The sequence below is a fragment of the Anopheles marshallii genome, chromosome 2 (assembly GCF_943734725.1).
Source record: "Anopheles marshallii chromosome 2, idAnoMarsDA_429_01, whole genome shotgun sequence".
Lineage (NCBI taxonomy): Eukaryota > Metazoa > Arthropoda > Insecta > Diptera > Culicidae > Anopheles > Anopheles marshallii.
The window spans coordinates 20,327,025-20,354,017 of NC_071326.1; the positions used below are offsets into that span (position 1 = coordinate 20,327,025).

Genomic DNA, 26,993 nt, shown 5'->3' on the forward strand with positions numbered 1-26,993 from the left:
CGTTCGGTTATCCGGTTCATTCCGGTGCTTAAGAACATCGATATACAAAACAACCCATCCCACCCCCCAGGGGGTGGGAGTAAAAAACCACCCCCTAGTGCCGTCGTGCAGGTTGACGATTTCCTTTCCAGCGGCAGTAGTATTTATTTCGCCGCCCACGAACGTGAACGAGCGTGACGCGCGGGCTAGGGGTGGCCCAGACCTGATGCTCCCGCAATCACACTTCCCGACGCGCCACTGCTACTTCTGCCCCCTCCGCCGGCCATCCGTCCTACGCTCACGCCGCGTTGTGATCACGAGAGGAACAGCTCACGAGAGTGTGTTTTGCTTCGCCCCGCGAACGGGTGGTTTTTAAGGGTGGTGGCCGGTGGGTTTGGGGCACGCGTCGTAGACACTGCTGTGCGAAAACAAAAGCACACGAGAGTTGGAAGTGCGGCAAAAATAAAAATAAAATGCAACAGCAAAACGGGGTGAAAAAGGAAAACTCTCCCACACATACACACACTCGCAGGATGAGCATAGCATGAGCGGACGGGGGTTCGTTTCATTCCGGAGCGGCCACCACACGGAGGACTTTGCCTGCAAAAGTGGCCTGTGCTTTACGATACGACTAGGTCGACTTTTACTGGCGGATGTTTCTCAGTAAGTTCACACTATTTCCGTTCCATTGCCCGTCATCGGACGCAGATGACATGGCGAGTTAGCCTACTACGTTGACCAAGGCAACCTATCTAGTTGTCTAATCTAGTTTCCCAGAAAGTTGGATATTCGAAGATTCGAAGCGATGAGCTCAATAACTTTTTTGAATTCACTCAACGAGTTACCAACGGACCCAACCTGTCCGAGCAGGTACATTCACGATGGTAAAAGATTGGAGCCGCGACCGCTACCGCTAGCGAGTCGCACACGAGAACGATACGATCATCAGCGGCACAATTGAGTAAACGTCCGGATCATTCAACACCTGACAGTCAGCCCCTCCGCACGCGCGCTTCACACTGCGTCGAAGGGACGGAACATGTTGAACGCGCCTCGATAATTTCACCGGTGATGTCGCAAGTACGAGTCTTTTACTTGCCTTCTTTCGATGCATGTAATATTCGAACATCCCATTATTTGCATGTGGCGAGATATGGGCGGCTGCCGGTTCAAGGATGAACGCACGTATCTACACAGCGTTTAGTGTACTGAGTGTAGTACCTGCGCGTAGGACAATCCGTCCCGATACGAGACATAAACATGTTGGGGTAGGTACTTGCTGTTTGAGGTGGTTAGAGGGTAATAAAACAACGGACTCTAGCCTGTAACTCTGCTTGAAAAAGTGATAATGGGACCCTACGGGTAGATTGGCAAAGCATCCTTTTGTCTTGCATATTATTTTTTTTTCTGATTCACTCGCATGTTCTCCTTCTCTGTCGCTCTCGCTCGCACTGTTGTTTGTTCAAATCCAGCATCAAATTTTTGGTACATCAAATCCAAGTTATATCGTGGGGGAAAAAAGAGAGACAACGAGAAGTGTGAGGTGTGGTGGATCAGCGAATTTGCCAAAAGAAGGTAATAGCGAAAGTGTTGCCTTGAAAGACGTGCGAAGCTAAGGGAACACAAAAAAAAACCCTGGCGAAATGGGTCCAAGGAGGCAAACAGCATAGAAGAAACAAAAAAACAATAAACAAAACGCATATATCGAGAGACAATCGGAAATACGTGAGAGTGAGAGAAACAGAAACAGCGCGACGGAGCGAAAGATAGCGCGAAGAGTATTTGGTGTAGGTGGGGTAGCATGAAGGACTAACAGAACCGCAAAGGAATAGTATAGTAGGCATGTTTCGCGTCTTCATCCCCAATCAAGCGGCCGCCCCTCCCATCTTCCCCAACCCAATCCAGTGATAGCATGGATCATTGTGGTTTTCTCGCTTCTTATCGCAAAGCGGTCACCGCACACTTTCCTTCCACACGCGATTCTTTTCTTCCATTCAATGCAAATTGTAAAACTTTTTTTCGTTTGTAAAAATCCCGTCCGCCACCCGTGTCCCAGCCCTTGATCGGAAGGTAAAATTCTGACCCTCTTCCCTTTGCTGCTTGATTTACATGCCATGTACGACACACGGCGGAATCGTGTTTATCTTAAAACGCTATTTCGAAGCGGTTTCGTTAGCTGAGCGAGTGTGTGCTGGTGTTGGTGAAATTGTGTCATACCTTGCGTGGGGCGATCCACCTAGAGGTCGACAGGATTGTTCAACTTACCGATATTTGTTTGATAACATAACGAAGAATATAACACAAGCGTGTGACATCAGTTGATGAGCTCTGCTTAATTATAAGTAAAACAGTATGAATAGAATGGTACAGACACTTGTAAAGGGACCAAAACTCGCAATATCGTAGAATCGAATTGGAGAATTGAATTGAAAATCTTATTTTGGGTTTTACCCAAAGTAATTCTTTACCGATATTAACATCGAGTACTTCAAAACTATTATCAATTCCGAAGGCGAATGGTATTTTTCTTCCATCGCTACCAAAATGGTAACAATCGTTCTAAAAGCGGGTGCAAGCTGGGCGTCCACATATTCCGCCACGCCAAAGCAGTTGGGGTTGCCTAGAACACATGGTTTATTAATAGCAGGCCTATGAAATCGAAGGCATCATGAGTGGACGAACACCTCGAATGATTCGTTCACATTGTACACACTACTCACACATAACCGTCGACCTGTTAGAAAAAAGAGTACAGCAACAGACATTAGAAAAAAGCACATTCAAGCGAGATGGCTCTGCTGAGTCTGCTTCATAACAGTTGCTGTGCTTTACCGTGACGTCATATCGCTACCCGGCACCAACAGTATGCGCGAGAGCGAGCTTACCGATAGTGAGAAAGTGAGCAGGGAGGGCACAGGTAGCGATCCCAACGAGTGTGTCGACCGTGCAAAGCAAAACAGCAAATCGAGCTAGCGATGGTCGCCGAACAAATGCCGAAGCATTACGCTGCCAGAACTCGACGAGTGAGGACAAACGTACAGCTTGAGGCAACAGCATAAACCACCGATCCGCGAAGGAATCGTACATTCTTGGTGCCCTTCGAAAGTGCGTAGCCAAGACGACAGTGTTGTAGTCTTGAGGTGGAGCACTTTGGTTTCGATAAAGCAAAATAAAATTCTTCGTTCGCTTTTTTCGCGTGTGTGTGAGGGTTGTAGAAAACTGTGCGAATTTTGTGAAAATTAAAAAAAAAGTATTTTATTGTGAATTATTTGATCAGCTCTTTTTCAAAACGTTTGCTATCCGCTGGACACGCTACAACCCTGTCGAACGAAAGAGAAAGCGACAGAAACGGGAAGGCGCTATAGCTGCGTATGCTGTGAGAGCGTGCGAAAGTGGCAGAGTGCATACATGCGCAACCGGGACGGCACTGTTTCAGAATATGGCGACGGTGGAAAAAATACATCCAGTGTTAAGTGCAAAGTTGATTGTTTCTACGTGAACGTTTCTAGTGTGTGGCTCAATTTTAGGGGATTTTGAGAAAAGAACATTACAGTGGTACCCGTGCCGATCATTTTAGTACAAAAATATCAATGGAACAGAGTATGGAACAGGTAGAAAATATGTCTTTTTCCCGGCAGTGCGACGAAATCGACCTACTCTCCAGCCAGTCCACGATGTTGACTGGAGGCTGCGAACCAAACGCAATCGTCTCGCCGAACGCAGCAACCGACGCCGCAGTTCAAGCGCTTACCGTCGCGAACGATGGTGGCGCTAGTGTGACCGGAGATGGACGACCGTTGGATGGTTGCAGCAGTTTACTTTCGCGCCAGGATTCAAACGTATCACCGGTAGCAACGAGAATAGCCTCCGACAGTGGCAACCATGGAAATGGGAACAATGCACAGGAACGTCCCGGGGTGGGCAGTAATCAAGGCAACAGCACGACGTTACCGGCCAGCATTAGCAATCGTATTGCGGAGGGTCGTTGTCGGCGCAAAAACCGTCGTCGAAAGTCGAACCGTGGCAAATCGAGTTCAAATCGACCGTACACCAAGACGCATTGGAAGTTTCAAGGGGGGCAAGGCGGGGGCCGCCAGGGGGGCCAGGGTGGTGGTGCCGAAACCAGTGCCGGAATGCAGGGTGGTAAAGTGAATCACAACAAGCGGCGCCATCTCTACTCGGTGGCGGCCTCCCGCCGGATAACGCCGTTCCTGAAGTCCGATCAGCCACCGCTAGTGCCATACAACACCAACCGCTTCCTGATGGAGGACCACATGCCGCAAGTGCTGACCCCGTCAGGTAGAACGCGCGATTCAAGTTTTTCGATAGATTCAGAAGAAAATTATTTTTACTCACTCCCAGAGGATGAAGAGGATTTCCTTACCAAGGAGTTCTCCAGCGTGTACGAGCGGGAACGGTTCGATCAGCTGGAAAGCCTCAGCCATCCCGACCTTGTCCAAGAGTATATTAAGCTAGCGGTCGAATACGAGCAGACGGTACGGCGCACCGGTGCGACCGTGGGTGGTGGTGGTGGTGGAGGTGGCAGCGGAGGGGATTGTGACGGTGGAAGCATGGCAAAGACGGGGAACGATGGCGAACGTGGCGATGATGCTAGTGGCGCTCGGAACAGACTGTTGGAAGAGCGTGTGAAGGTGTTGGAGCGGGAAAATATAGGTAAGTAATGGAACAATCCCCACCCACGTGTATATCCGAAGGGGGCAACAAAAAAGTAAATGCGTACTTGATATGTTTCTTTTCCGTTTTGTTGCTTGAATTATTTTCTAAAACGTCATTCGTAAATAATCAACTGAATATTCATACGATTCGAACAAATCAGTATATAGGCAGGCCCCGAGGTGCACGACGGAATCTGATACACACGGATTTCAGGACATTTTAATTTCGTGTAATAAGCTAGGTGTAAATTGTAGCACTATTTATCTAATGGTAATTTGAATTACGAACAACAAGGAAGTCGACTCTACAATTATCTAGTATAAACGATTTTGCATCCGGATTCGACATATGCCGGAATAGGGAATTTGGTTATGTCCACAGTTCTCCGCGTACTATTTCAATAATCTATCTCGGGAACCACATCCTAGCAGACCAGAATTGTATATATCACGGCGATCACGAGGCAGTAAATGGGTTCTGCTGCCTTGGTGCGATCGTAACATTGTACAATAATTTAAACAACCAATTCCGGAGGCGCTTTGTTATGGGGTAACGTGCTCAGTGGGAGCTCTAGGAACGCCTATGATCCGGAAGATCCACCATCAAGACACGAAATGCAGCATATATCGAACTATTTGAACTGACTATTTACTAGACACACAATTCTATCGTTACCTATCATCAGAATTAAGTCTATTTTTTATTGTTGCATTTCATGCGTTTATTCAACAGATCTTCGCCGCCAGTTAGAATACGCCACACGAATGGGATTTCTCATGCCTGCTAGATCATCACCACGCTACGGAGTGTCCACGACCACCGGTGCGGATCGTATGGATATTGGTGATCAGCAACGGGCACAGATGGACAGCAGCACCAGTGAGGACAGTGAATCGGACAGTTCCAGCACCAGCTCCAGTAGTAGCAGCAGCAGCTCGAGCAGTAGCAGCAGTATGAGCGATGACAACGGAGATGAACCGATGGGCATGGATGAGATGGCGGAACCGGAACGGAACTATGGCGCCCGTATGATGAACGGTGTTGCGGATCGTTCTCCCTTATCGCCCGTAATGAATGGCGGAGGTCCTCGCACAAACGGTGCACACGAAAGTGGTCCAGAGCAGCAGGAGGAACAGGAGGCAGGGGAGGATGAGGATGAGGAGGAACTGTTGTTGAACGGCGTTGATGAGCTTTCACCATCCCCGAGACCATCGCTTGCGGTGGAGTAAAGTAATTCCGCCTCCTAGTGTGAGCAAGCGGGAAGCCAAAGGCTACGTGATTGCGAAACATTGCTTTAGTGTGTAAAGTGTGTGGTTCCCTGGCATTCGAACCAAATGTTAGTTTTTAGCTTGCTTTGTTTTCGATTGTATCTTGTATCCGATCGCAGCGTTACTTCCTCTGCAACTGCAGGCTCATTTTGCGAAGTTTAACCCAAAATCCTTTATCGAAATATACTCAATATTTGAGAATGCTGAATGAATGATGATTCATTCTTCGATGGGATGCGTTTTACCGTAAAAATTTTGTTTTACTTAACCCCCGTGACTTTATCATGCGATCGCGACAAGGTCAAAACATGGAACTTATAATGCGTAAAGTGAAGTTCCTTTTAGAAAAAAACGGCTTCTGCGTATGCTACTTAGAAACTTACGCGCGCGAATCTAACTAGATGGGCAGTATTTGTTGCGGAATTGCGATCAATTACAGAAAGTGCTTGCATAAAGTGGCACTTTTTCGAAAACTGTTGATTGAAATGATTTGATGAAGAAGAAAAAAACACAGAAAGAAATTAAAAAAAGCGCAAAACATTTTTATTGTAAAATCAGCAAAAACTATGCAAATATATGTGTGAGAACTGTAGAAATTCGATTCTTTCGAAATCGAGCCCCAAAGGACAGGGCAGAAACAGGAGAAAAAAAAACAGAACTACCGTGGGATGGGGTGAGATATACAAAATAATGTGAACCATATATACGTAGCGCGTAATTTACATTGTACAACTATACATTTAAAATAATATAACAAAACAAACCAATGCGACAATGCAAATGATATGTGATTTCTCTTTTTCTCCAGCCGAGTCGATAGGCTGGTTTGATTTAAGGCGAAACAACCAGTAAAGGAAGCTTAAAACAATAGAACAGATTGTAGCGTTCTATAAGTCTTTGCTGATCGAAATCAGCAACCGGCAAGTTCCGGGGGCGAGCGCGAGAATGGGTGATTAATGTGATTCGATAATAAAACTAAGATTACGATGAACGGGTTAAAAACACGCCACAAATGAGGATGTAACTGTAACTGTTATTATATTACCGTCTAGTTTGGACGGAATCAGATGCTGACGATGGGCGCATCTGTCCCACGTGTCTATGTCTAAGATGCAGGCCAGCAACGATGCGCTTAATGGAAGGCTCTTGAACCTCCTCCGTGACAAGTGAGACCAGCAAAACAGAGAACCGAACTCTCTGGTGCATACTTGTGATGTTGTGTCCAAACTTTATTGAAGCTGAGTCTTTGTCCACTCACAACCGTTGGGATGATTAGCCGTGCGCCTGGTAATGGATGAGGTATTTACGGCCCGCGAGGAAATATAATCCATGAAGGATATTATACTACGTTACTATTACAAACGATTATACAACAAAACAGACAAACACAAGAACGTTATTGCCCGCTTTTTGAGAAGATGAAAAAATGGAGGGAACAAGTAAGACGATTTTATCATCCAATACGACGAATATCTCAAAGTTTGGATGGGAAAGTAATCGAACATGACGCTTATCTTTTCGAAGCTCGAAATTACATACCAGTGTGTAAAATAACGTGCCAGGTGGCTGTCGGACGAAACGTATCTGCATGGGAACCTAGACTGGCTAAGAAGATGATTATAAAAATATACTACTAGTGATAGGGCGAACCAGGCGTGTGTTTAGTGTCAGTAGTGTGGTAGGAACCTGTGACCGCAGACTCGATCGCATTTGCTATTGCAGCTTGGTGTATAACAACAAGGCAAGCAGTCATTCCTTTCCAATTACCCCATCCCCCAGTCAGCGGGTCTGGGATTGGCTGGAGTACCTGCGATTTAATTTCTGTTGTTACTGGTCGTCGAGACGAAAATAAAAGTAAATCGACTTCACATTTCAACGCATTCATTTCAGCTTACAACTACTGAGAGAAATGATTTATTATGTTGTTCTTGAATAATAAAACATACAATGAAAAATTCTAATAATAAAATATCGCTTTGATTCACTTTCAGGTGCTTGTGTCACATTTGTTCGCTCTTGGCTTTGGTACCGGTGCGGACGGATTTTCGCCTTTGTAAAATTCCTTCAACAGTTCCATCGCTTCGACAGCACGCACTCCTCCCCGGATGGGAATTTTGGAACTGAGCAGCTGTGCCACATCGAGCACAGTGCATCCACCGAACCGATCATTCCGGCAACCGTAGATTACTTCTTGCACACCCAGCCCGATCAGTGCGGCCGCACACATGATGCATGGTTCAACCGTCACCACTACGGTCACCGTGCTAAAAATGGCTTCCGGTGGGGTGACACTGTTTCGGCGCGCATAATCAAGCGCCTGATCGATACAAATAAATTCTACATGGCGTGTTGCGTTTTTCGTTTCATTCACCAGGTTACATCCGCGTGCGATAATTTCCTGCTTTTTGGACGCATCATCATTGACGGTACTGCGAACAAACACACAGCCAACAGGAACCTCTTTGAGGTCGTTCGCAATGCGTGCCTGTTGGAGTGCATCTTCCATAAAATGCTCCATATAAGGTAATGGCAATCGTGACTAATACTAAATAGGGTATATTAAAGGAATACTTCGAAAAAAACGTATAAAGAGAATGTGGTAGATTAGATCTAAATGGTAGAGTCTACGACTTCCGGCGGGTTAAGGTAAGGTAGAATGCCGTGTTCAGTAAGCCAAAGTTTTGCCTTCTCGGACCAATTGGTGTTGTTCAGGCTGCGAGGACTCGGATGTGGCATGCAGTACGTAACGATGGTCGGGTCAATTTTGTTCTGTTTTGTAAGCGTTTTTACACGATCCTCCGTATATCGTCCAACCGATATGACTATGTTTGGCTTAAGCAGCGTAAGTGCCTTTGCTAGGTATTGCTCCGAAATCGATTGAATTTCTCCCTTTGCTTTTCCCTGGGAAGGTAAACATAAAAATTAAGAACAGAATCGAACAACACTAGTATAGGAGTATTTTACCTTCAACTCGCTTGGTGTTATGTTTCGTCCGGTTTGATGGAAAAAAGCGAGCGGACAAAGATTGTACACGAAGCAGGAACGAAAAAAGCGATCCGAAGTTCCGCACAGTTCTTCATACAATCCCCACCAACGCTTTCCACTCTGTTCTTCGCGCGTACAGGACAATCCTTCCACTGGTCTTGCAGCTAGTTCCGGTGTCGGTTTCGCTACCGTTCCTCGCAATCCCATCCAATCCCGTACGGCCGGAACGTAACCGAATGGTACCTGGAACACGGTACATGACAAAAGGCGCAAACAGACATTCAAGAATTTACAAAGAAATATGCTAGTTAACAATTCGCTTTGGAAAAAAAAGATTATGATCACCCCAGTTTGGCACATGCCCCACGGTCCCGGATTCATGCCGACAAACAGAACCGGTCTCGGACCGTTGAGGAAACGTTGCAGATAGGCGCAATGTATCTCGGCAGCGTACTCGATAGGATCATAGCAGGCGGCTACATCGGACGGTAGGGCAACTTTACGCAGTGCAGCCGATAGCTCCTGTTCGATGTGATACACTTGTTGCCAATAAGGCACCACATCTGGGCAGCATGCAGGAAGCTTTTCCGGTTCGGATTCCGCTTTATTCGATTCAACAGTAGCTGTTTCAGCGGGTACCGTATGAACGCTTATCCTTGCCTTCGGCACGTTTGCAAACTGGGAAAGCGAGAATTCACCAAAGGGCGCACACGCGTCACGAGCGTCCAATGATTTCTCGTCTAGTTTTAACTTTTTGCGTAGCATTAGCACGACCTTCTACACTTACTTATGGGGCTGAAATGTTTGAAATAACCACAATGTGAGAGTTTGAATTGTGCTCCGTTCTTTTCAAAGAACCAAAGCAAGCCGCGCGCCGGTGGTTTTGACAGCTACGTACACTAGTAAACATACAGGGGTTTTCGGCTGACGCTGAAAAATCATTGGAGATTTAAAAAAAAATAATTCGGAAAAATCCGAATTATTAACTTTAAATGAAGTTCAACACAAGGGCTGAATAAGGGTTTCAATTTGTTTTTTTTTTCACGTTTTCCTAGTACTTGTAATCTCGTTATGTATAGCACAAGATGTATTTTCATCCCCTGTTCATTCAAATAACCCTGCGAAACGGTTGTACGCAGATAGCAATTGGTTTTAATTTGTGTGTTGAGGAAATTTGAATGCTATTGAAAAGATGCGTTTCAAATTTGCTAAGAAAAACTTTGTGATCTAAGTTATAAAAGATCAAGTTCATAATAAAAAAAATCAGTCATTTTTTTCAATTTGTATTCGCGATGGCCGTCGCTCGTTGCTATGGCAACGGTTAGTATTCAACAAACACTCTTCGGAACTTGTGTGAAAAAGAACGATTCTAGTTTGTTCAACATGTTTTCCCAAAATATGATAATTCGCGATGGTGAATATACGAAAACAATATACACGATGGTAAAAGGGAACACATATTTTTTACTTCTGCAATTTGCAATGCAGTTAATGGATTGTTTTTTTTTTTTAATTTGTAGATCAAAGAGGAAAGATTCCAGGATGCAATAAACACGCTGAATACTATTCCGGAATCGTCAACAACTCGTGCCGGTCTGTCGTTGCTGGGACACTGCTATTACCAGATGCAGGACTTTATCGAGGCGGCCAATTGCTATGAGCATCTCATCAATCTCGTGCCGGATGTGCAGGAGTATCGCCTGTACTACTCGCAGTCCCTCTTCCAGGCGGGTCTTTTTGACGAGGCGCAAAAAATCATTGCTACCGGGTTGGATTCCCATGAGCTGAAGGAAAAGGTGCTCCAGCTACAGTCGGCCATCGCTTACGGTAACGAAGATTATACGGCGGCACAGTCGCTGCTGCTCCAGCGCCAGGATGGCAATGGGCAGGAGGCGAGCACTAAGAATGACGAAGGATGTTTGCTATATCAGGCGAACATGTACGAGGACGCACTCCAACGGTACGTGTCTGCTCTGCAGGCCGGTGGGTTTAATCCACACGTCGCTTACAATGCGGCTCTGTGTCACTATCGGCGTAAAGAAAATTCGCAAGCTCTGAACTACATCGCCGAAATAGTGGAACGTGGCATACGGAATCATCCGGAGCTGGGTGTTGGAGCGCAGGCGGAAACTGAGGGCGGTGCGCGAAGCGTGGGCAATCCACCAGCTCTGGCCGCTTCCGGACTTGCCCAAGCCTTCAACCTAAAGGCGGCCATTGAATATCAGGAAGGAAACGGTATGTGTTACCAGACGGCAAAAGATAACAGTGCGATGATAAATGTTCGAACTTTATTTTGCAGTTGAAGGTGCCCGGGAAGCTTTAACCGATCTACCACCACGGTCCGAGCCGGAACTCGATCCGGTAACGTTGCACAATATGGCACTAACAGACCCCACTGGCGGTGGTGCCGGTTTACGTCGTTTGGCTTTCCTGCTCGAGCTTGGCCCTCCAACCTGTCCACCGGAAACGTTCGCGAATCTGTTGCTGCTCTGCTGCAAGCATGAAATGTACGATACGGCGGCCGACATCTTGGCAGAACACACGCACCTCACGTACAAGTACCTGTCGCCGTATCTGTACGATCTGCTGGACGCATTGATCACGGCCCAATCAACGCCCGAAGAAGCGGAACAGAAGCTCGGAACGCTTGCCAGCAGCATCGGTGGCCGACTGCGTGCCTTGGCGGCTAAGGTGCAAGAATGTCGATCGGCAACCGATCAGAATGCCCTCCGGATGGCATTGCGCGAGTACGAGGGAGCGCTCGAGAGTTACCTTCCCGTGGCAATGGCTCGTGCCTGGATTCCTTGGCGCATGGATGATTTTCAAGGCGCCGAACGTGAATTTCGTGCCAGTGCAGAATTCTGTTCGGAGACGCCCTCATGGCGATTGCACGCGGCACATGTGCTTTTTATGCGAGGGGATCGATACAAGGAGGCGGCCGCATTCTATGAACCGATCGTGCGTCAAAACTACGACGATATCCTGTCGATCCCCGCATCCGTGCTGGCGAACCTGTGCGTTGCGTACATCATGACCTCACAGAACGAGGAAGCGGAGGAGTTGATGCGGAAGGTGGAGCGGGCCGAAGAACGGAAGGGCAATGCGACGGGTCAGTGTTTGCATCTCTGCATCGTTAATCTCGTCATTGGAACGTTGTACTGTGCGAAGAACAATTACGAGTTTGGGCTGTCACGGATCGCGCACGCATTGGACGGTGGTTCCGGTGCTCGACTGTGTGCCGATACTTGGATTCACGTAAAGCGATGCGTATTGGGGCTACTGACCGGTATGGCCAAACAGACGATCGTACTACCGTCGATCGCGCTGCAGGAAACGCTGAATTTCTTGCGAGCCTGCGAAGCGTACGGCATAACCATACCGTCCGTACTGACCGGGCCGCTGGAGGATTCGGGTGAACAGCCACCGACCATCGGACTGGAAGCGCGAAAATTGCGAGCCCTGCTGCTGCGACTAATGGAGTACAAGTGAAACAGTGCGACCGTATGGTTTGGAATCTCTTTGATAGAAGGTCGCCTAACAATTTCTAGTCTGTAGAAGGGATTGTGTGTATTGAAACACGCAAGATAATATTTTAGTTTTGAAAACCTAACCCTTCTGTAGTTTGTCTTTCTTCCTGAGAAATTTGTATCACTGTTACAGCACAATTTGTTCTCTTTTATTTGCAGATACATATTTGCCCGGAGATGTGTGTATTCCTTTCATGTCCCTTTTGCCATCAGATAAATATAACAAGGTAAAACGTACATGTAGATCTTAAATAACAAAAAAAAAATCACATAACATACAGCACAATGAAATGACATTCATGCGAACCGATCAAATGAGTGATCATTCCTTGTGCACTTCGAACGTAACACGTAGTGCCGCTTCCGGATCTTTTTCCTTCAGCCACGGTCGTTCCCATACGGTGATCTTATGCTTCTGGCCAGATTCATCGTCGTTGAACGAAATGTAGTAGGTATACAACATTCCTGCAACTACCTGCTTTTCCACACGATGCAATTTGTACGCTTTGCCTGCACGGTCCGATGCTGTGGCAAGTGCTGTTTGGATGCGTTCTGCATGCTCTTTGGTGTGGATGTCCAGATCTTCCGATACGCCACCGCACAGAGGTTCACTGGCCATTTTGTTCTAGAAGCAATAGCGATTATTCAGTTGAATGTTCGAGAACATGGCTACGACCGAAACGTTTGACTCACCGTGTTGCTCAGCCTACTGTGATTCACCTAATAATTAGACGATCTTGCCTTACTCGATCAGTCCCACAGCTGGGGTGTAACAAAGAATGGAACTACGCATTCCAGTTGATTGTAAACACAAACAACGAACAAGTCCCCAACGAACAAATTCATTGACATTTGAAGTGACTTGAGTTCTAACATACAGGAGGCACATAGCAGGGCTTATCTGGTGAGATCCTCAAGGGGTTTCACTGGTTGCATCCACGATAGCACCATCCGCACTACCATCATCACCATGGTTACCAGTGGTGTAGGTTTCTTTGTTTCATCGTCTTCCTTTGCTGTAACTTTGCTACAGATTCTTGTTCCGGAACTAGTGATTTTTCAGAGACCTCCTCAGGAATCTCCTTCTCTGCCAGTGATTCCTCCAATTCACTGTTCGGTGTAGATTTAAGTTTAAATATTTAGTTTTTTGATTATTTTAGGTATTAGATTAAATCTTCAGTTATTTGCAAATTATATAAATCCCATACCAAAACTGTACAGTCTCTTTTCCGGATTAAGGGCGAAATTGTTTGAAAAGAACCGTTGTTTCACGCCACTAGCTGTTCGATGTTGGTTTTTTGAAACGTCTTCCCATTTTACCTGTTGTAAGATAACCCCTACTTTTCATTCACGCAAATGGATTTTATAAAAAGCGAGTTCTATAATTTGATCATACTTTTCTATATTTGTTCGTCTGAATTGCTTGAGTAGAGTAAAAATGTGATACATATGCAGAGAGTATAAATGGTATAAAAATTGTATAAAAAGTTGATATAAAGTTTACGAGTAAAACAAACAAAAAAACACGCGCACACATACACAATCGAACTTATGCTAGAACGGCCGATGAGGCCATTTCGCTGACGCCACAGGAATTGTCACCGCGATAGATACGATAGTAGCCTTGTTCGCCCCATCTCGGTCCCCAGGAGTTCTTAATGATCCAGTACGGTAGCGTCTTGTTGAACATGGGGTATTCCTTGATGCCGTAGCCCACGATCAGCACACCATGGTCGATCGATTTGTGGCTGCACAGCGGATGCCACGGGTGCGATATGCCACCACGGTAAAACTGCATCGCGTTCGCATTCAGCCCGATGGCAATTGGGCCATTTTTGATCAGGTACTGCGCAATGAAGGTTTCGTTCTTCGGCATATCAACCGCACCCTTCACCTGCACATGGCTGAGCGTTTTGTTGAAGTGACACGTTTTCTGGGCCTTTGCCTCGTACGGGTAGTCCGCTTCTAGTTCCAAACCACCCAGTTGCTCGATCGCCCTGTAATGAAAATGGAAAGGTATAGCGATGAAAGCACACCGTTTTTCAAACCCGATTCGTTGCTTGGCGATTCTTACTTAAAAGCATCATCCATGTAACCACCGCCGCATCCATTGTCCACCTTGTCGCAATCGACCAATTCCTGCTCCGAGTACGATTCGAGTTTTTTCGTCTTAATCTGATGCAGACCTTCGATGTTGCCGATGGCACTGAAGGCCCAGCACGAACCGCAGCTGCCCTGATCCTTTACCCCCGTCACAGCGCCTTGATCGCGCCAATCGAACGATGTCGGCATATCGCCGACATCGGCCACATCTTCCTGTGTGGCAACGGGATTGGGGATGTGATTGGTGTGCAGTTGCTTCGGCACAACCAGTCCTGTATGTGCCCGATACTCGGCCACCGTCATGTCCGCAAACTTGGTCACCCCATACTTGGCCGTGCCGCGTTCGAACTTATTCAGCTGATCGATCTTGAACAGATTGTTGCGGAATATGTTAAAGCGCATCTCGTGCTCCATCGAGCTTGCGTACTGGCGGCGATGATGATGCTTGAATTTGTTAAACTGTCGTCGCACGTGTTCATCATCGTCGATCTTGAGCGATCGCACGGATCGACGCTTTACCGCCGGGAAGGCTGTGGTAGCCGGGGAGGCTTCTTGCTGTGGATTGCTTTTGATATCCGGTTGCTGCTCCGTGTCGTCATCACCGGTACATTTCACATTGTACTTACGCTGATCTTGCGATTCCAACCAAACCCGTTCCCAGATGGAAATTTTGCACACCGTGTCGGGTTCGCTCGTTACGCGGAAGGTGTACTTGTACAGTGATCCAGCGACCTGTTGCGTCGATCCGGCCAATATTTCAAACTCACTGCAAAGCAAGTAATAGGAAATACATATCGTTAGTATCAACTAAACTTTCTTTCTACAATGAACTCAAACAACCTACTTGTACGCCTTGGATCGTTCCGAATTATACGACACCATGCCGGCTCTAATGCGCTCGATGTGTGACTTATCCTTCAGCTCTTCCACCGTCAATTCGTTGGAACTGCCAGCTTTTTTCGCGTGGCGACGCTGACGCGTACCTGCTTCCTTCGCATCCGGACAGGACACCGTATACTTGTACGCTTCCGTCGGATCTTTCTCTTCTAGCCACGGGCGTTCCCAGGACGATAGTTTACACAACTTGCTACTCCCTTCCGCCTTAAATTCGACAGCGTACTTGTACAGCTTTCCCGACACTATTTGTACGGTTCCGCTAACAATCCGGGCGTTACTAACGGAGGCAAAATGGATCAAACGTTTCATGCAGGTTAATATTACACACTCTATGTGGTTTGCTTCCCTAACGAATAGCACAAACTATTACAAACCCAGCGATGCATATAAACGCTGCTCTTACCATTAGGTTAGTAAACGATTCTTTCGGTTGCTTTCTACGCCATTTAATGACTGATACAAAGGAGCCAACTTGATCATGCTGTTGAACTTTATATTATATATTTAAGATAATTTTGCTGGCATCTTTTCACATTTGATGAGAATGGCAAAGACGAGCAATCATGCAGTACTTTCACAAGGGAAGAATACAGCGAGTACGACAGCAATATGGAATTTATCTTGTCGTAGAAACGAGTAGAACAACAACAAGACAGACAATTAGTAGCTTTATAAGGAGGTTATGGATATCGGCTAGTGTTGCACATAAATGTACGGGACTGTTGAGGGTCCGTGTTGCCTTGGGCTAAACACGCGGAGTTAGTATTCGAACTGCGATATTTTACATCCACAGTAATGATTAGACGACGATGCAATCTCGGTATCAGTGTTGTAGTAATCGTTAGCGGTCAATGAAATGACATCAAACAGCGCATGCGAAGGCTTTTCCTTCTACGTGCTTTGGTACTTACGACGATTCTTTCGTTCCACCGTTCGAAACCAATATCTTATCGACCCGCTCAACGTGCTCGGTCGCCGCTAGCTCTTCCTGTGACAGGGAGCGTGAACCACCGGGGACTACGGAGCGCCGTGTGCGTGCCTTCGTAGCTGCCACTTCCTTCTCACACTCGTACGTGTATTTGTACGCATCCTTTGGGTGCGATTTGGTCAACCAGACACGCTCCCAGGATGTCAGCTTGCAGACAGCGTTGTTGTGTTGGACGTAGTAAACGTACTTCATACCGGCAACAACCTGGCTAGTTCCATTCAGGACCTTCAGCGAGCTGAGGGAGGATAAGAGTAGGAAATAAACAGGTACTGTCTTTAGGGACTGCTAAAGTCTAACTATTTATGCCACTTACTTTCCGCGGGTAAGACCATGAAATGTGAGAATCTTATCGATGCGCTCCTGGTGCTCGCTGTTACCGTACTCGTCAGCCGTCAATGGAGAGGCACAACCCGCGCAGTACGAATCGCGCTTCGATCGTGTCACAGTGTCCGGACATTCAAACGATGCCTTGAATGCTTCCTGTGGTGCCTTTTCCTTCAGCCAGGGCTTTTCCCATACGTTAAGTTTGCAGACACGTTTCGATTCATCGTCCGGGAAGGTCAATCGGTAGGTGTACGATTTACCGGCCACTATCTGCATTGTGGCGCCCACAATCTTCACCTTGCGCTCATTGCCACTTCCATCGACCAGGGCCGATTGTTGCTGTAAACCGGTGCGAACCCGTGTTTGATGTTCCGCTTTCGCATACTCCTCCGGTGTGAGCTCCTGTGCACTGCCGGTTTTGGGCACCTTGTTGAGTTTTTTCGGCGTTGCAACGTCACGGCGTCGGCGATTACTAACTTCGTCGTCCTTGTTTTCGTCCTGACAGTCGAAATCATACTCGGGTTTGTTTTCGTGCGCGTCGGACGGAAGCGGAGTAAAGACCTTCACGTCGCACGTGCTGTACACCTGCTGGCCGTCATCCTTCAGAGCGATCTTGTAGCGATGTATGGTACCCGCCACGACCTGGACTGTTCCGTACAGTATCTCGAAGTTGCTGAAAAGATCAGTTACTTTAAAAATCACATATCAGCTTGACATCGTTTACAGTGAAACAAACCTGTGCTTTCCACTCTCGTAGCCAACCAGCCCCAGACGTATGCGTTCCTTGTGTTCCGAGTCGGACAGGTCCACCGGCGTTGCTCCTCCAACGAGTTGTCTGGCACCTAAATTGTTAACCTGTTTTTGACATTTAGATTTAGTTAATTGTACCTGTTGAGAATCTTCCGGAGAATTCGCTTTCAATACATGTACCTGGGAACGAAATTGGAAAACGAAGAAAAGAAGTATTATTTCTCTCTTACACGTTTCCAGCTCTGCTCTGCTTAGGCCTAAAAATACTACTCCTGCCCACAAGGAGCACAGAGCTCAATTACCTCCAGGGTACACTGTTTTGTGGTGTCCGGTATCAGCCGCTTCCTGCATGACTCCGTCATTTTGCTCTCCTCTTCCGCGCAGCGCGAGTTGGCCGTTAGCACAGTTAGCACGTAGGTTGTTCGGGTTTTGTCGGATCGCTGCGACACTTTCCGAGCGTCAAGCACTTCTAGCAACATTCGCTGATATGGATCCGAATCCATCTGATCCAAACGTTGGATCGCTTCAGTGGCGATCGCTTTCATCGATGCCTCTTGTGCGAGATCGTCGAGATCAATGGCGTTGCTATTGGGCGTGTTTACTGTACGCTTTCTGCGATAGAATGGCGCATGGTTGTAGAACGAACGTGAATTATATCCTCCACGCTCGGTAGACTCTTGCTCGTTGGTTTCGCTTGATAACCCGCGCTTATCCCGTCGGTGTCCATCATCGGCATTCAATTTCTCGGCAAGTTGTTCTTTAGTCAGTACTTCGTCCTCCTCGTTCGAATCGCCGAATGCCATCGTTACCCGTTCGATTTTCGGTGCGTGAAGTTCTGATTTAACATTCTGTTCTGCCAGTTTTAAACTATCCTGTTCGTTCAACTCGCCGGGCACATCTTCTACCGGTGCGCTGCGCTTTCCCCGATAATAACCATAATAGTACGGTGACGGACGGTAATGTCTTCTTCGGTAAGGGTTATAATATCCACCACCGTAGTATCCCCCTCCGTAGTATCCTCCGCCATAGTATCCGCCGCCGCTGTAAGAACCTCCGCCGAAACTACCGCCAGAAAAGCCACCGAAACTTCCCCCAGAGAATCCACCCGAAAAGTCCCGCTTGTCACGACGCCCTTCGTCTGCGTTCAGTTGCCGAGCAAGTTCTTTCTTCGAAAGCTTCACGTCCTTGTCGTCATCGTCGGAATCGTTTGATGAATCCTTGGGAGCTTTAGTTTTAGGCCTTGCTTCATCGCTTTCCGACGACGCAGACGAAGCATTAGTTCCATTTACAGCAACCGTATTCGTGGAAGCTGTAGAACTTACGGACGGCACAGTGGTTGTAGTCTCGATTTTAATGTCCCTCGCTGTAGAAGCATCTGTAGCGTGCTCAGAAACAACGTCCATCGCATCCTGTTCAGTCGTCGTTACAATGGGTTCTTCTGTTGCAACCTCCTCATCAACAGCCTCACGAATTCTTCTACGAACGTTCCGCTCCCATAGCGAATGTTTCTTCACACGCTGTAGACTATCCTCACTGTTTAATTCCTTCGCGAGCTGTTCCTTGGTGAGAATCTGTTGATCGTTCTCATCTTCGTCCGTGTCAGCACCAAACGTAACCGCCGTGGGCGCATCAACCCTGGGAGGTTGCAGGTTTACGTCCGGTAACGATTGCCGCTGTTGTCCTTCGTCACTTTCTTGCGACGATTGCTCATCGTTTCTGGTGGAGGCAGCGGTACGCGTCGGTACCATACCTCGAACACCGTTCGGTGTAACGTTCGCGTTATCACGCACGACAAATGCGGCCGTATCAACGTTCGCATCGCCTCCGTTTGTTGTGCGGTAGTAGCTGTCGATACTGGCTTTGACCTTCTGTAGCAACGAATCGAACACCGGCCGGTACTTGAGCTGTACATCGCGGCCACCTCCATTGACAATCACCTCATCGAGCGCTTTTTGTATTTCCTGATGGGTTTTGAACACCTCATCGAACGTCGACTGTACCTGCTGATCTAAAGGGGCTATTGTCGTGGTTGTCGTTGCCGGTGTCGTTACCGTGTCCTGTGCTTCCGCACGATTTTTGACGCTCCTCACCGGTACGATCGTTTCTTCGATCACCTCTGCACCAACGCCGGCGCCCTCTTGCTGTGGACGATTTCGGTTTGCAGTTTGATATGGAGCGCTGGCAAAACTAAATAGTTCATCGATAGCGCTCTTCGCAGCATCACTTAACCCTTCACTGTCAGTAGTGGTGCTGTCTGTTACTGGTAGTTTCTGTCCGTCATTCGTTAGTGGAGTCGCCGGTGTTGAAGTTATTTCCAACATTTCCACCTTTTCCACAACGATTTGCTGCTCGATCTCTCCAACTCGTTGAGGGGTAAGCTCTTCATTCAGACGCAGATTTGCATCAAACGCGGGATTGAGCCTAGTGGCCGTCTCTTCCATCGTTGGTTGCGTGGAACTCGAGCTGCAGTTGGTGTATTCCAGCGTGCGATATTTCTCGCCATACTCCGTCGTGATCCAGGGCTTCTCGAGTATCACCAGCTGGCAGATGCGTTTCTCAGCGGTGGCTTCATCTTCGGCGCTTACGGTCAGCTCGTACCGTACACCTGCCACCACTTCACGCGTAGCCGTAAGGATTTCTACGAATCGGTACTCGCGCGGCAAGAATGAAGTCGCAATGTAGGAAAGACCGCGCAGCGTTGGACGCAACTGCTCCTTCCCGCCAACGGCATCGACATGTATGGCAACGATGCCACCTTCGCTGCTTCCATTGACCGTCGAAGGAGCATCCTGGCAAGGAGAAACATTTATTCCATTCGATCACACATCGTTCTATTCTTTCTGCTCCGAGCGCAAGATCACGTGGACACGCAGTGTTAGAGTAGGGACACTCGTGATCTTAGCAGTCCACAGCAATTAGACACAGGAAGACAGACAGATACACCGTACCTTGATGCAAGTGTTTTGACCCAGATGGTGATGATGATGGTATGCTGAGGTAGTCCAACCGGAGAAGGAGATACATTGGAGTTATACGTTGGCGTGCGGGAAAGCCATTACTTGATGTTAGCATTGTTGTCGAAGGGTATATATGCGTTATTGGTTATGTGCAGGATGATATCCGAAACAGAACAATCCTCCCAGGTCACCGGGGAGGTAAGCGTAACATGTCGATGATATGAGTTGTGGAAGAGGAGAGCAAAATCTACGGAGTATGCGCTGCGGAGTTACGGATTGTCAACAGACTACCACTTAGTATGCTAGATAGGGTTAACGTTAACACTAGTATGAGTACATCCCCTCTTTGGTAGCGAAATGATCCATCTTCTTGGGCACTAAAATAGTGCCGGAACATTAATTGGTTCGGTTCGTTCGTAACGTGGGGTTTACCCATGCAAAGGCTTCAACATCAGTGCAGGACGTGTACACATGCACGACACAATTCCATTATACTTAACCCAACATTTCCTTTATCAATTAAAGACCGAGAACGGTACTAAAATGCGGTCGATATCTGCCCCCGCTATTGCTGCATACCGCATGCACTGAAGTGTGGTAATCGAAGATAAACTTACGGCCTGTTCTTTCACTAGCTCATGCTCCAAGCGTAGTCCGGTGGTCAAACGGTTCTACGGAAAGTGGAGAACGGAGTACGCTAACGATTATTTAATTCGACATCATGTATGAAATTGGAGGGTGTTTTGCTGTGTGAATATCACAAATCTGAATAAGGAAGAAGCTTACTTCCTCCTTTCTCTGGCCAGTGGTTACCAGGCTCAGGTTCTTGAGGTTGCTTATCCGATGTCCGAAGACCATTCAGTCAAGATCTGATATTCAGCGGACTCGAACTCGAGATGACTTACAGGTTTTCGTTAGACCAACCCAAGAGACATTGCAGCTGTAGCTGTAGGTGTGTATATGCCACAGGGGCAAATACTATTCAACTCTTATCAACGTGTTCTACAGTGACAAGACTTATTTCCACACACATTTTTCCAAGCGATTAGATCATGTGTCATTAGCATCTCCAATGGAAGAATTCATGGATCCTACGCAAAATAGTTCATGTGTTCCAGAACTCCCCTGTATGCTGTACCGCTAAAATACGACACAGTTGTTCGAGTGAAGATGGGTTCCATAACAACAAGACCGGCCGCAAAGACAAACTAGGCCACTTCCACATACGTTGCCAATGGCATTTCGATGGAGCAATTTACAATCTTGCTCTCCGAACGAATGTGTGTGTGTGCGTATTTGATTCATGGTGTGTTAAAGAGACGAAGTTTTCAAACATTATTATCACAAATGGACAAGCAGGAGCAGGAAAAAAACAACACATTCATTTGCTATTTCTATACCATCCTCCCGTTTTAGCCATCCCGGGGTACGGATTCACATGCCTGTTTAGCCTGATGACGCTGCCAGTCTCGAACCATCGATAAGAAGCGCGAGAATGTCATCAAACGTGTTTCGTTTCCTGGCCACTAGTGGGTTAAACAACTGCCTTGCCATTGCACGTAGACCACCGAACGGATGACGTTAATTTTGCAACCGTCAATATGCATAAGATCGGTCGATAATAAATAGCAACCCGAACAAAGACTGTCCGAAAGGTGAACAGAACTGGAGCATCAGCTGACCAGCAACGCTTTGTCACGCTTCCTTTGTCCAAACGTGTGTGGGATCGTTTTGAACCAGTGGGACAAAAAATGGAAGCACATTGTCACCGGGAAAAGTAAGACACAAAAAAGGGTCCAATTGGTTAGTTATGTTATAATGAGGTAAAAAAAAACACCTTGTATTAAAAGAACAGAGTTGATGGATGATTTAAACATCGGCGGTATCTTCTACATAAGGATCCTCACGTAAATTTCTACGAGAATCACGAGAAAGGAATTAAGTAATAGAAGGTTGAAGGTGAGATCAATGTGTTTAAGCCTCGTAAGATCTGTAGTTGCTGTCTATAACATATAGAATGACGAAATGATTAAGTATATAAATCCCATTCTTGCTTTTCGCATATCCCCAATGAATATGGACATTCAAAATATCAACTTACGTATATTCAACAAACGAATACAAAAACTATGGGAAGCGATCCTGTTAAACCTTCGGCAGGAGTTACTCAACAAATTACGTAAGCGATATAAGATAGCATTAAGACATTTCCTGGTGGCTGATTTCCGAAAACATGGCTGTTTTGGAATTGGCAAAACCAAACTGGATAAATATTAACAGGTGTCTGGCGTTGGTGACGCACTGCAGTGTCGCGAAATGTGGAAGAATATACTAATCTTCAACAAAATGCGAAACTATCATATAGTGATGATTGTGTGAATGCGATTCTGTCTTGATGTTTAACACCGTTCCATGTGTCTCCTACTTACACCACGGAACAACTAGTTATGTCCTTGAAGGCTGTTTTAAAAACCGGTTTGGCGATACGTCCAGAGCTATATAAATAGCTCACAATGTAAGGAATCAGCTGAAGGGTTCCAGGTGTCAGGGGCGCCACTTCGTACGGGTGATCAGTGCGATGAGCGAAATTTAAAAGCGATTGACCGTTCCAGTGTTTGCTGTCTCGGCAAACTGTGAACAAATTATTCACCGTCCTAGTGTCGGTAAACAATAATGATCGAGTATGAAATGTGATGCTTTAAACTTGCTCGAAAACAGCGATCACATCATTTCATACAAAAAGTTAACTATTCAGCAGATTTAACACAATCACAAACATTTGAGCTGTTCTGACTCAAAGGCAGGATGGGTCGATCATCACTAACGGATCGACACCTTCCACCCGCTTAATAACATGTCGCACTACATTAGCAAAACAAAAAAAAAACGTTTCTGAACCTTAACTGTATGTAATTTTCCCCATTGTATTTTGCCCTCCAAGTATGGTGCTATTAAAGTTTAATTTCCGAACCTGTGTTGAGAGTGTGTGATCGTACAAACGTCCGTAACGTTTGCAAAACACAGATAGACGTCCGCGTAGACATCATGAGTATTTTTTTTCTTGCTTTACATCTCCAACACGTCCACTCAAATACACCCATTCACATCGTAATCTGACCGAACGGGAAATGGTGCTGTACCTTCCGCTTGCCGGCAGGAAAGCCGCGATCATGGATTGATCAGCATACGCAGCGCGCTCGGTTAGCGTGTTTACATAACGAAACATGCTGTCTATCGGACCGCATTCGGTGGTTCTCTAGCGATCAACTACCACCACCACCGCCACGATCAGCGGATGGCCTCCGCGTGGAACAGGGGCGTTTGATTGTGCTGCGCAAAAAACAAAAAAATCGCGCAGAAATTAAGTGATCGGTTCCACACTCCGAAATGTGATCGTTTTCGTCTTCTTCGCAAGGCTTCTTTGGCGAACAAAGAGAAAGCAACTGGACGAAACGGTGCGGGATGATGAGGTCACTACGTGTACCTTCCCCATCCCAGCACAAAGAGCTGTTTAGGGTCCATCGTATCCAGCCGCCATTCCGATCAGCACAAACCTGCTGGCGTCATTTGCTGCGAAATTGACAGAAAACGCGTAGATTGAGGTGCGAAAAGGCTTGTCCCGGCCCCGCCACCTACCTGTACTTCCTCGTCGGGTTCATCCGTCGGGCCATTGCTGTTCGATGGTGCGTCAGTTTCGGTGACGGGATTCGGTTGCTCCTCGGAACGGACCACCGTCAGCAGTACCAGAGCCGTCGACAGCAGCAGCAACAGCTGCGGAATGGAACGCATTTTCCTCCAACCCATAACGTGGGTCTTATTCTCGAAATGTTTCGCTGCACTGATTAATATGTATTTATTGCATTCGTACGTGTTTGCTTTATCGCTACCCCGTTTAGTGGGGGGGTTTTTTGTTTGATTTGTTAGCACGGCACTGCACAATTTGGTGTGCTCCGCGCGGTCAGCAGAGAATTCAATTAGCTACTGCGCCACCACAGACACAGTCGGGCACAGCAGCGCACTAACACTAATCAAGCGAAACAATAAACAAACTAATCGGTGAACGCTGTACAGCAGGGAATGGAAAAAAGCACTCGCGTTTACTGCAGTGAGGACTGCACAACCTTCCGGGCAATCGGACTGAACGATAATGTTGTTGTTGTCGCGAAATGTTTTAAATAAATAGCCCGCTGCGGAGACGTTTGGTGTTGTTGCTGTAGCTGCGGATTTATGACAGATGCGTAGCTACGCACATGGATGGATGCTGCATGTTCCAAGCATGACGTCAGAGTAGGCAGGTTCTTGATTTTCCGTGATGAGCAGAGTTTTAGCAGATTAATTAGTTGTTTTTAAACAATATGGAAATAGGATTCGAAAATCCAAACAGATTATCATGTGGGCAACCATTCAAACGTTCACATGGAATACGAATTGCATGATTTAATGAGTTTATTAAGAACTTTCTCACAGCCCACAGATTCTTATGATGCTTTTTCCGTGCCTTTCGCCGCACCGGTGTTGATTGTGTTAAACAGCTTATGCTTAGCAATTTGGGCCATCAAGCCGTGAATCAACTCAATCGAAGCACGGCTACAGTCACGGCTCGCCTTCGAAAGTTTATCCTCCGTGCGCTTTTCGTTGGGATCGAGCGAACCACTTGCCATAAACTGGCCTCTGCCTAGACTTGCCTCACTAAGCTCCAGTTTTTCCGACAGATCCAAGATCTGTCGTGTTGTGTAGTCCGGATTGCTTAGTAACCCGGAACTGCCTAGTGTATTCATCCAGTACTTGTTCCACAGGGAGTCCAGCAGCTTTCGATCGAGAGCTGACTTGAAATACGTCACATCCAGCTGATAGTACTGCTTGCAATGCACACCGAAGTCTTCAATTTTGCTCAATGGGATGGTTTGATACTCGGATGGCTCCTCATTCGGTGGTTTGTACCCTGCGAGGGATGAAAAAATACGTTAATTATCATCGTTTGATGCTTCTTCACATTGCCACCTACCTTTCGGATATGTTCGGAACGCTCCGAGACACACCTTACCGGCGGATACCGTTCTGACGGGATCGATCACAATCGCCACAAACGGTTCCTGGTAGTTTTGGTTGAGCATCTGCGTGTTCACATCGATACCGGACAGCCAGCAACCGTAACCGGGATGGCTATGGTACCAACCGATGGCATTCTCCATGCGTCCCACCTCTTTAGCCGATTCTATGTACGCTGCCATATACTCGTACGCTTGTGACTGAGCATTGACCCGTGTTTCGGTACCTTCGACCGGCAAGGCGAAAGCATCCATCACCACCATCGTGTCTTCGATCACCTTTCCCAGCAGCAGGCCCATCACCTCGAGCGCACCACCAGAACGCGAATGTGTTACCATTTTGATGAGTGCCAGGGCCGAAATTTTGATATCCTTAAAATAATTCGGATCCTTCTCCCATGGCCGTGCAGTCAGAATACGCTGCTGCTGTTCCGCATCGTAGCGAAATATCTCGTCACTGGGCGGCAGAACAACGATATTGTTCTCCATCTCCCAGGTTTTTCTTGCCATCTCCATGATAGCTGAGCTGGATACAGGGAACTTTTATGAGACAAAATTGTTAAAAAAGTCCGTACTAAACGATTCGTTGTTTTCACTGCCAATGTTTTATTTGGCTACAAAACTTAGGCGGTGATTACACGGACAGTCGCTTACGGCGAATGACATTTGTGACAGCTGGTGTAAAAAACGCTTAACGTTCAAACGCTTCATTTTGAAATCTTCTTGTGTGTGCAAGTAACGGTCAAAGATATGCAATTTCCACGTGGTGAGTAAATTTAGATTTAATTTTCGATAAATATTCATAGTTTAGGGACTCTATTTGGACAGAGATGTAGTGTTAATGAAAAAAGAAAAATTTATCAGTAGAAAGAAAAGCATCACAGCGGTGATGGACATTGAACATGGGACATCGGTTAACAACAATGAAATTGTAGAAATACATACATGAATATGCAGCAATCGGTACACAAGAAGTATATTTTAAAATATGATTCGATTCTAATGACATGATTGTACTAAAAAAAAAAAAATAACATAAGCATAAGTATCTCGCCACAACAGTACGTCGGTACTTAACCGTTATAAAAAAGAGTCTCCTCAAGTCTTTATGTTGTATGCAGAGTATAGCGTACACTACTAAACCTATCCATTTATGCACATTTAAATAAGAGTCGTTTAGAATGGCGTCAGAACCAAAACAAAAACATTAATCTACATTTGTTGCTGCGGACTATTACTTGTAGCGAAAGGATAAGCGAATGGAAATATACTTGTGGCCATCGCGACACACAAAAACGCACGAACAAAAAAGAAAAGGGTGCAATCTTGCCGATGCACCGCTCAACACCGGCAGCGCGACATTGATGGATGAGATGTGAGAAAAGTGTTTGGCGTCTCCATCGAGTTCGGGTTCGAGTCTCCACAATTCACGAGTGTAAAAACACGCACAACGCGTCAAATGTTTGGATAAATTTGGTTAATTATCGTGA

At 46.6% G+C, this 26,993-nt stretch overlaps 7 protein-coding genes across 7 annotated transcripts; 2 read left to right on the plus strand and 5 right to left on the minus strand.

Moving 5' to 3' along the window:
• The first annotated feature begins 3,569 nt into the window (after positions 1 to 3,569).
• LOC128707476 (uncharacterized) lies at positions 3,570 to 5,885 on the plus strand. The gene is made up of 2 exons (XM_053802428.1): positions 3,570 to 4,653; positions 5,389 to 5,885. Exons 1-2 carry the CDS (start codon positions 3,570 to 3,572, stop codon positions 5,883 to 5,885), a joined length of 1,581 nt encoding a protein of 526 aa, XP_053658403.1.
• Positions 5,886 to 7,911: 2,026 nt separating this feature from the next.
• Positions 7,912 to 8,442, minus strand: LOC128716657 (tRNA-specific adenosine deaminase 2). Its single transcript, XM_053811353.1, has one exon. The coding sequence runs from the start codon at positions 8,440 to 8,442 to the stop codon at positions 7,912 to 7,914; it is 531 nt and encodes a 176-aa protein (XP_053667328.1).
• A 92-nt stretch (positions 8,443 to 8,534) lies between these two features.
• LOC128716673 (single-strand selective monofunctional uracil DNA glycosylase) lies at positions 8,535 to 9,674 on the minus strand. The gene is made up of 3 exons (XM_053811354.1): positions 9,255 to 9,674; positions 8,889 to 9,152; positions 8,535 to 8,825 (listed from the first exon to the last, which is right to left on the minus strand). Exons 1-3 carry the CDS (start codon positions 9,672 to 9,674, stop codon positions 8,535 to 8,537), a joined length of 975 nt encoding a protein of 324 aa, XP_053667329.1.
• Positions 9,675 to 10,292: 618 nt separating this feature from the next.
• Positions 10,293 to 12,398, plus strand: LOC128706955 (tetratricopeptide repeat protein 30 homolog). Its single transcript, XM_053801899.1, has 3 exons — positions 10,293 to 10,352; positions 10,430 to 11,144; positions 11,209 to 12,398. The coding sequence occupies exons 1-3, from the start codon at positions 10,293 to 10,295 to the stop codon at positions 12,396 to 12,398; spliced, it is 1,965 nt and encodes a 654-aa protein (XP_053657874.1).
• Positions 12,399 to 12,758: 360 nt separating this feature from the next.
• On the minus strand, positions 12,759 to 13,055 carry LOC128708905 (cystatin-like protein). The gene has a single exon (XM_053803885.1). The coding sequence runs from the start codon at positions 13,053 to 13,055 to the stop codon at positions 12,759 to 12,761; it is 297 nt and encodes a 98-aa protein (XP_053659860.1).
• Positions 13,056 to 13,985: 930 nt separating this feature from the next.
• On the minus strand, positions 13,986 to 24,244 carry LOC128706923 (uncharacterized). Its single transcript, XM_053801865.1, has 9 exons — positions 24,092 to 24,244; positions 21,073 to 21,126; positions 17,801 to 20,287; positions 17,485 to 17,678; positions 16,738 to 17,421; positions 16,348 to 16,659; positions 15,384 to 15,713; positions 14,511 to 15,305; positions 13,986 to 14,433 (listed from the first exon to the last, which is right to left on the minus strand). Exons 1-9 carry the CDS (start codon positions 24,242 to 24,244, stop codon positions 13,986 to 13,988), a joined length of 5,457 nt encoding a protein of 1,818 aa, XP_053657840.1.
• Positions 24,245 to 24,933: 689 nt separating this feature from the next.
• Positions 24,934 to 26,019, minus strand: LOC128718995 (COP9 signalosome complex subunit 5). Its single transcript, XM_053812616.1, has 2 exons — positions 25,461 to 26,019; positions 24,934 to 25,397 (listed from the first exon to the last, which is right to left on the minus strand). Exons 1-2 carry the CDS (start codon positions 26,017 to 26,019, stop codon positions 24,934 to 24,936), a joined length of 1,023 nt encoding a protein of 340 aa, XP_053668591.1.
• Positions 26,020 to 26,993: the final 974 nt, after the last annotated feature.

Excerpts from the sequence above, each read along its gene's own strand:
- LOC128718995 (XM_053812616.1), bottom strand. The coding sequence starts at position 26,019 with ATGGAGATGGCAAGAAAAACCTGGGAGATGGAGAACAATATCGTTGTT. Across the intron at positions 25,398-25,460 it reads GTTCCGAACATATCCGAAAG|GGTACAAACCACCGAATGAG; the intron begins GTAGGTGGCAAT and ends CATCCCTCGCAG.
- LOC128706955 (XM_053801899.1), top strand. The coding sequence starts at position 10,293 with ATGTTTTCCCAAAATATGATAATTCGCGATGGTGAATATACGAAAACA. Across the intron at positions 10,353-10,429 it reads CGAAAACAATATACACGATG|ATCAAAGAGGAAAGATTCCA; the intron begins GTAAAAGGGAAC and ends TTTAATTTGTAG. Across the intron at positions 11,145-11,208 it reads TGAATATCAGGAAGGAAACG|TTGAAGGTGCCCGGGAAGCT; the intron begins GTATGTGTTACC and ends TTTATTTTGCAG.
- LOC128716673 (XM_053811354.1), bottom strand. The coding sequence starts at position 9,674 with ATGCTACGCAAAAAGTTAAAACTAGACGAGAAATCATTGGACGCTCGT. Across the intron at positions 9,153-9,254 it reads GGGGCATGTGCCAAACTGGG|GTACCATTCGGTTACGTTCC; the intron begins GTGATCATAATC and ends ACCGTGTTCCAG. Across the intron at positions 8,826-8,888 it reads TAACACCAAGCGAGTTGAAG|GGAAAAGCAAAGGGAGAAAT; the intron begins GTAAAATACTCC and ends TTACCTTCCCAG.
- LOC128708905 (XM_053803885.1), bottom strand. The coding sequence starts at position 13,055 with ATGGCCAGTGAACCTCTGTGCGGTGGCGTATCGGAAGATCTGGACATC.
- LOC128707476 (XM_053802428.1), top strand. The coding sequence starts at position 3,570 with ATGGAACAGAGTATGGAACAGGTAGAAAATATGTCTTTTTCCCGGCAG. Across the intron at positions 4,654-5,388 it reads GTTGGAGCGGGAAAATATAG|ATCTTCGCCGCCAGTTAGAA; the intron begins GTAAGTAATGGA and ends TTTATTCAACAG.
- LOC128716657 (XM_053811353.1), bottom strand. The coding sequence starts at position 8,442 with ATGGAGCATTTTATGGAAGATGCACTCCAACAGGCACGCATTGCGAAC.
- LOC128706923 (XM_053801865.1), bottom strand. The coding sequence starts at position 24,244 with ATGCGTTCCATTCCGCAGCTGTTGCTGCTGCTGTCGACGGCTCTGGTA. Across the intron at positions 20,288-21,072 it reads AGCTAGTGAAAGAACAGGCC|GATGCTCCTTCGACGGTCAA; the intron begins GTAAGTTTATCT and ends TCTCCTTGCCAG. Across the intron at positions 16,660-16,737 it reads CATGGTCTTACCCGCGGAAA|CTCGCTGAAGGTCCTGAATG; the intron begins GTAAGTGGCATA and ends ATCCTCCCTCAG.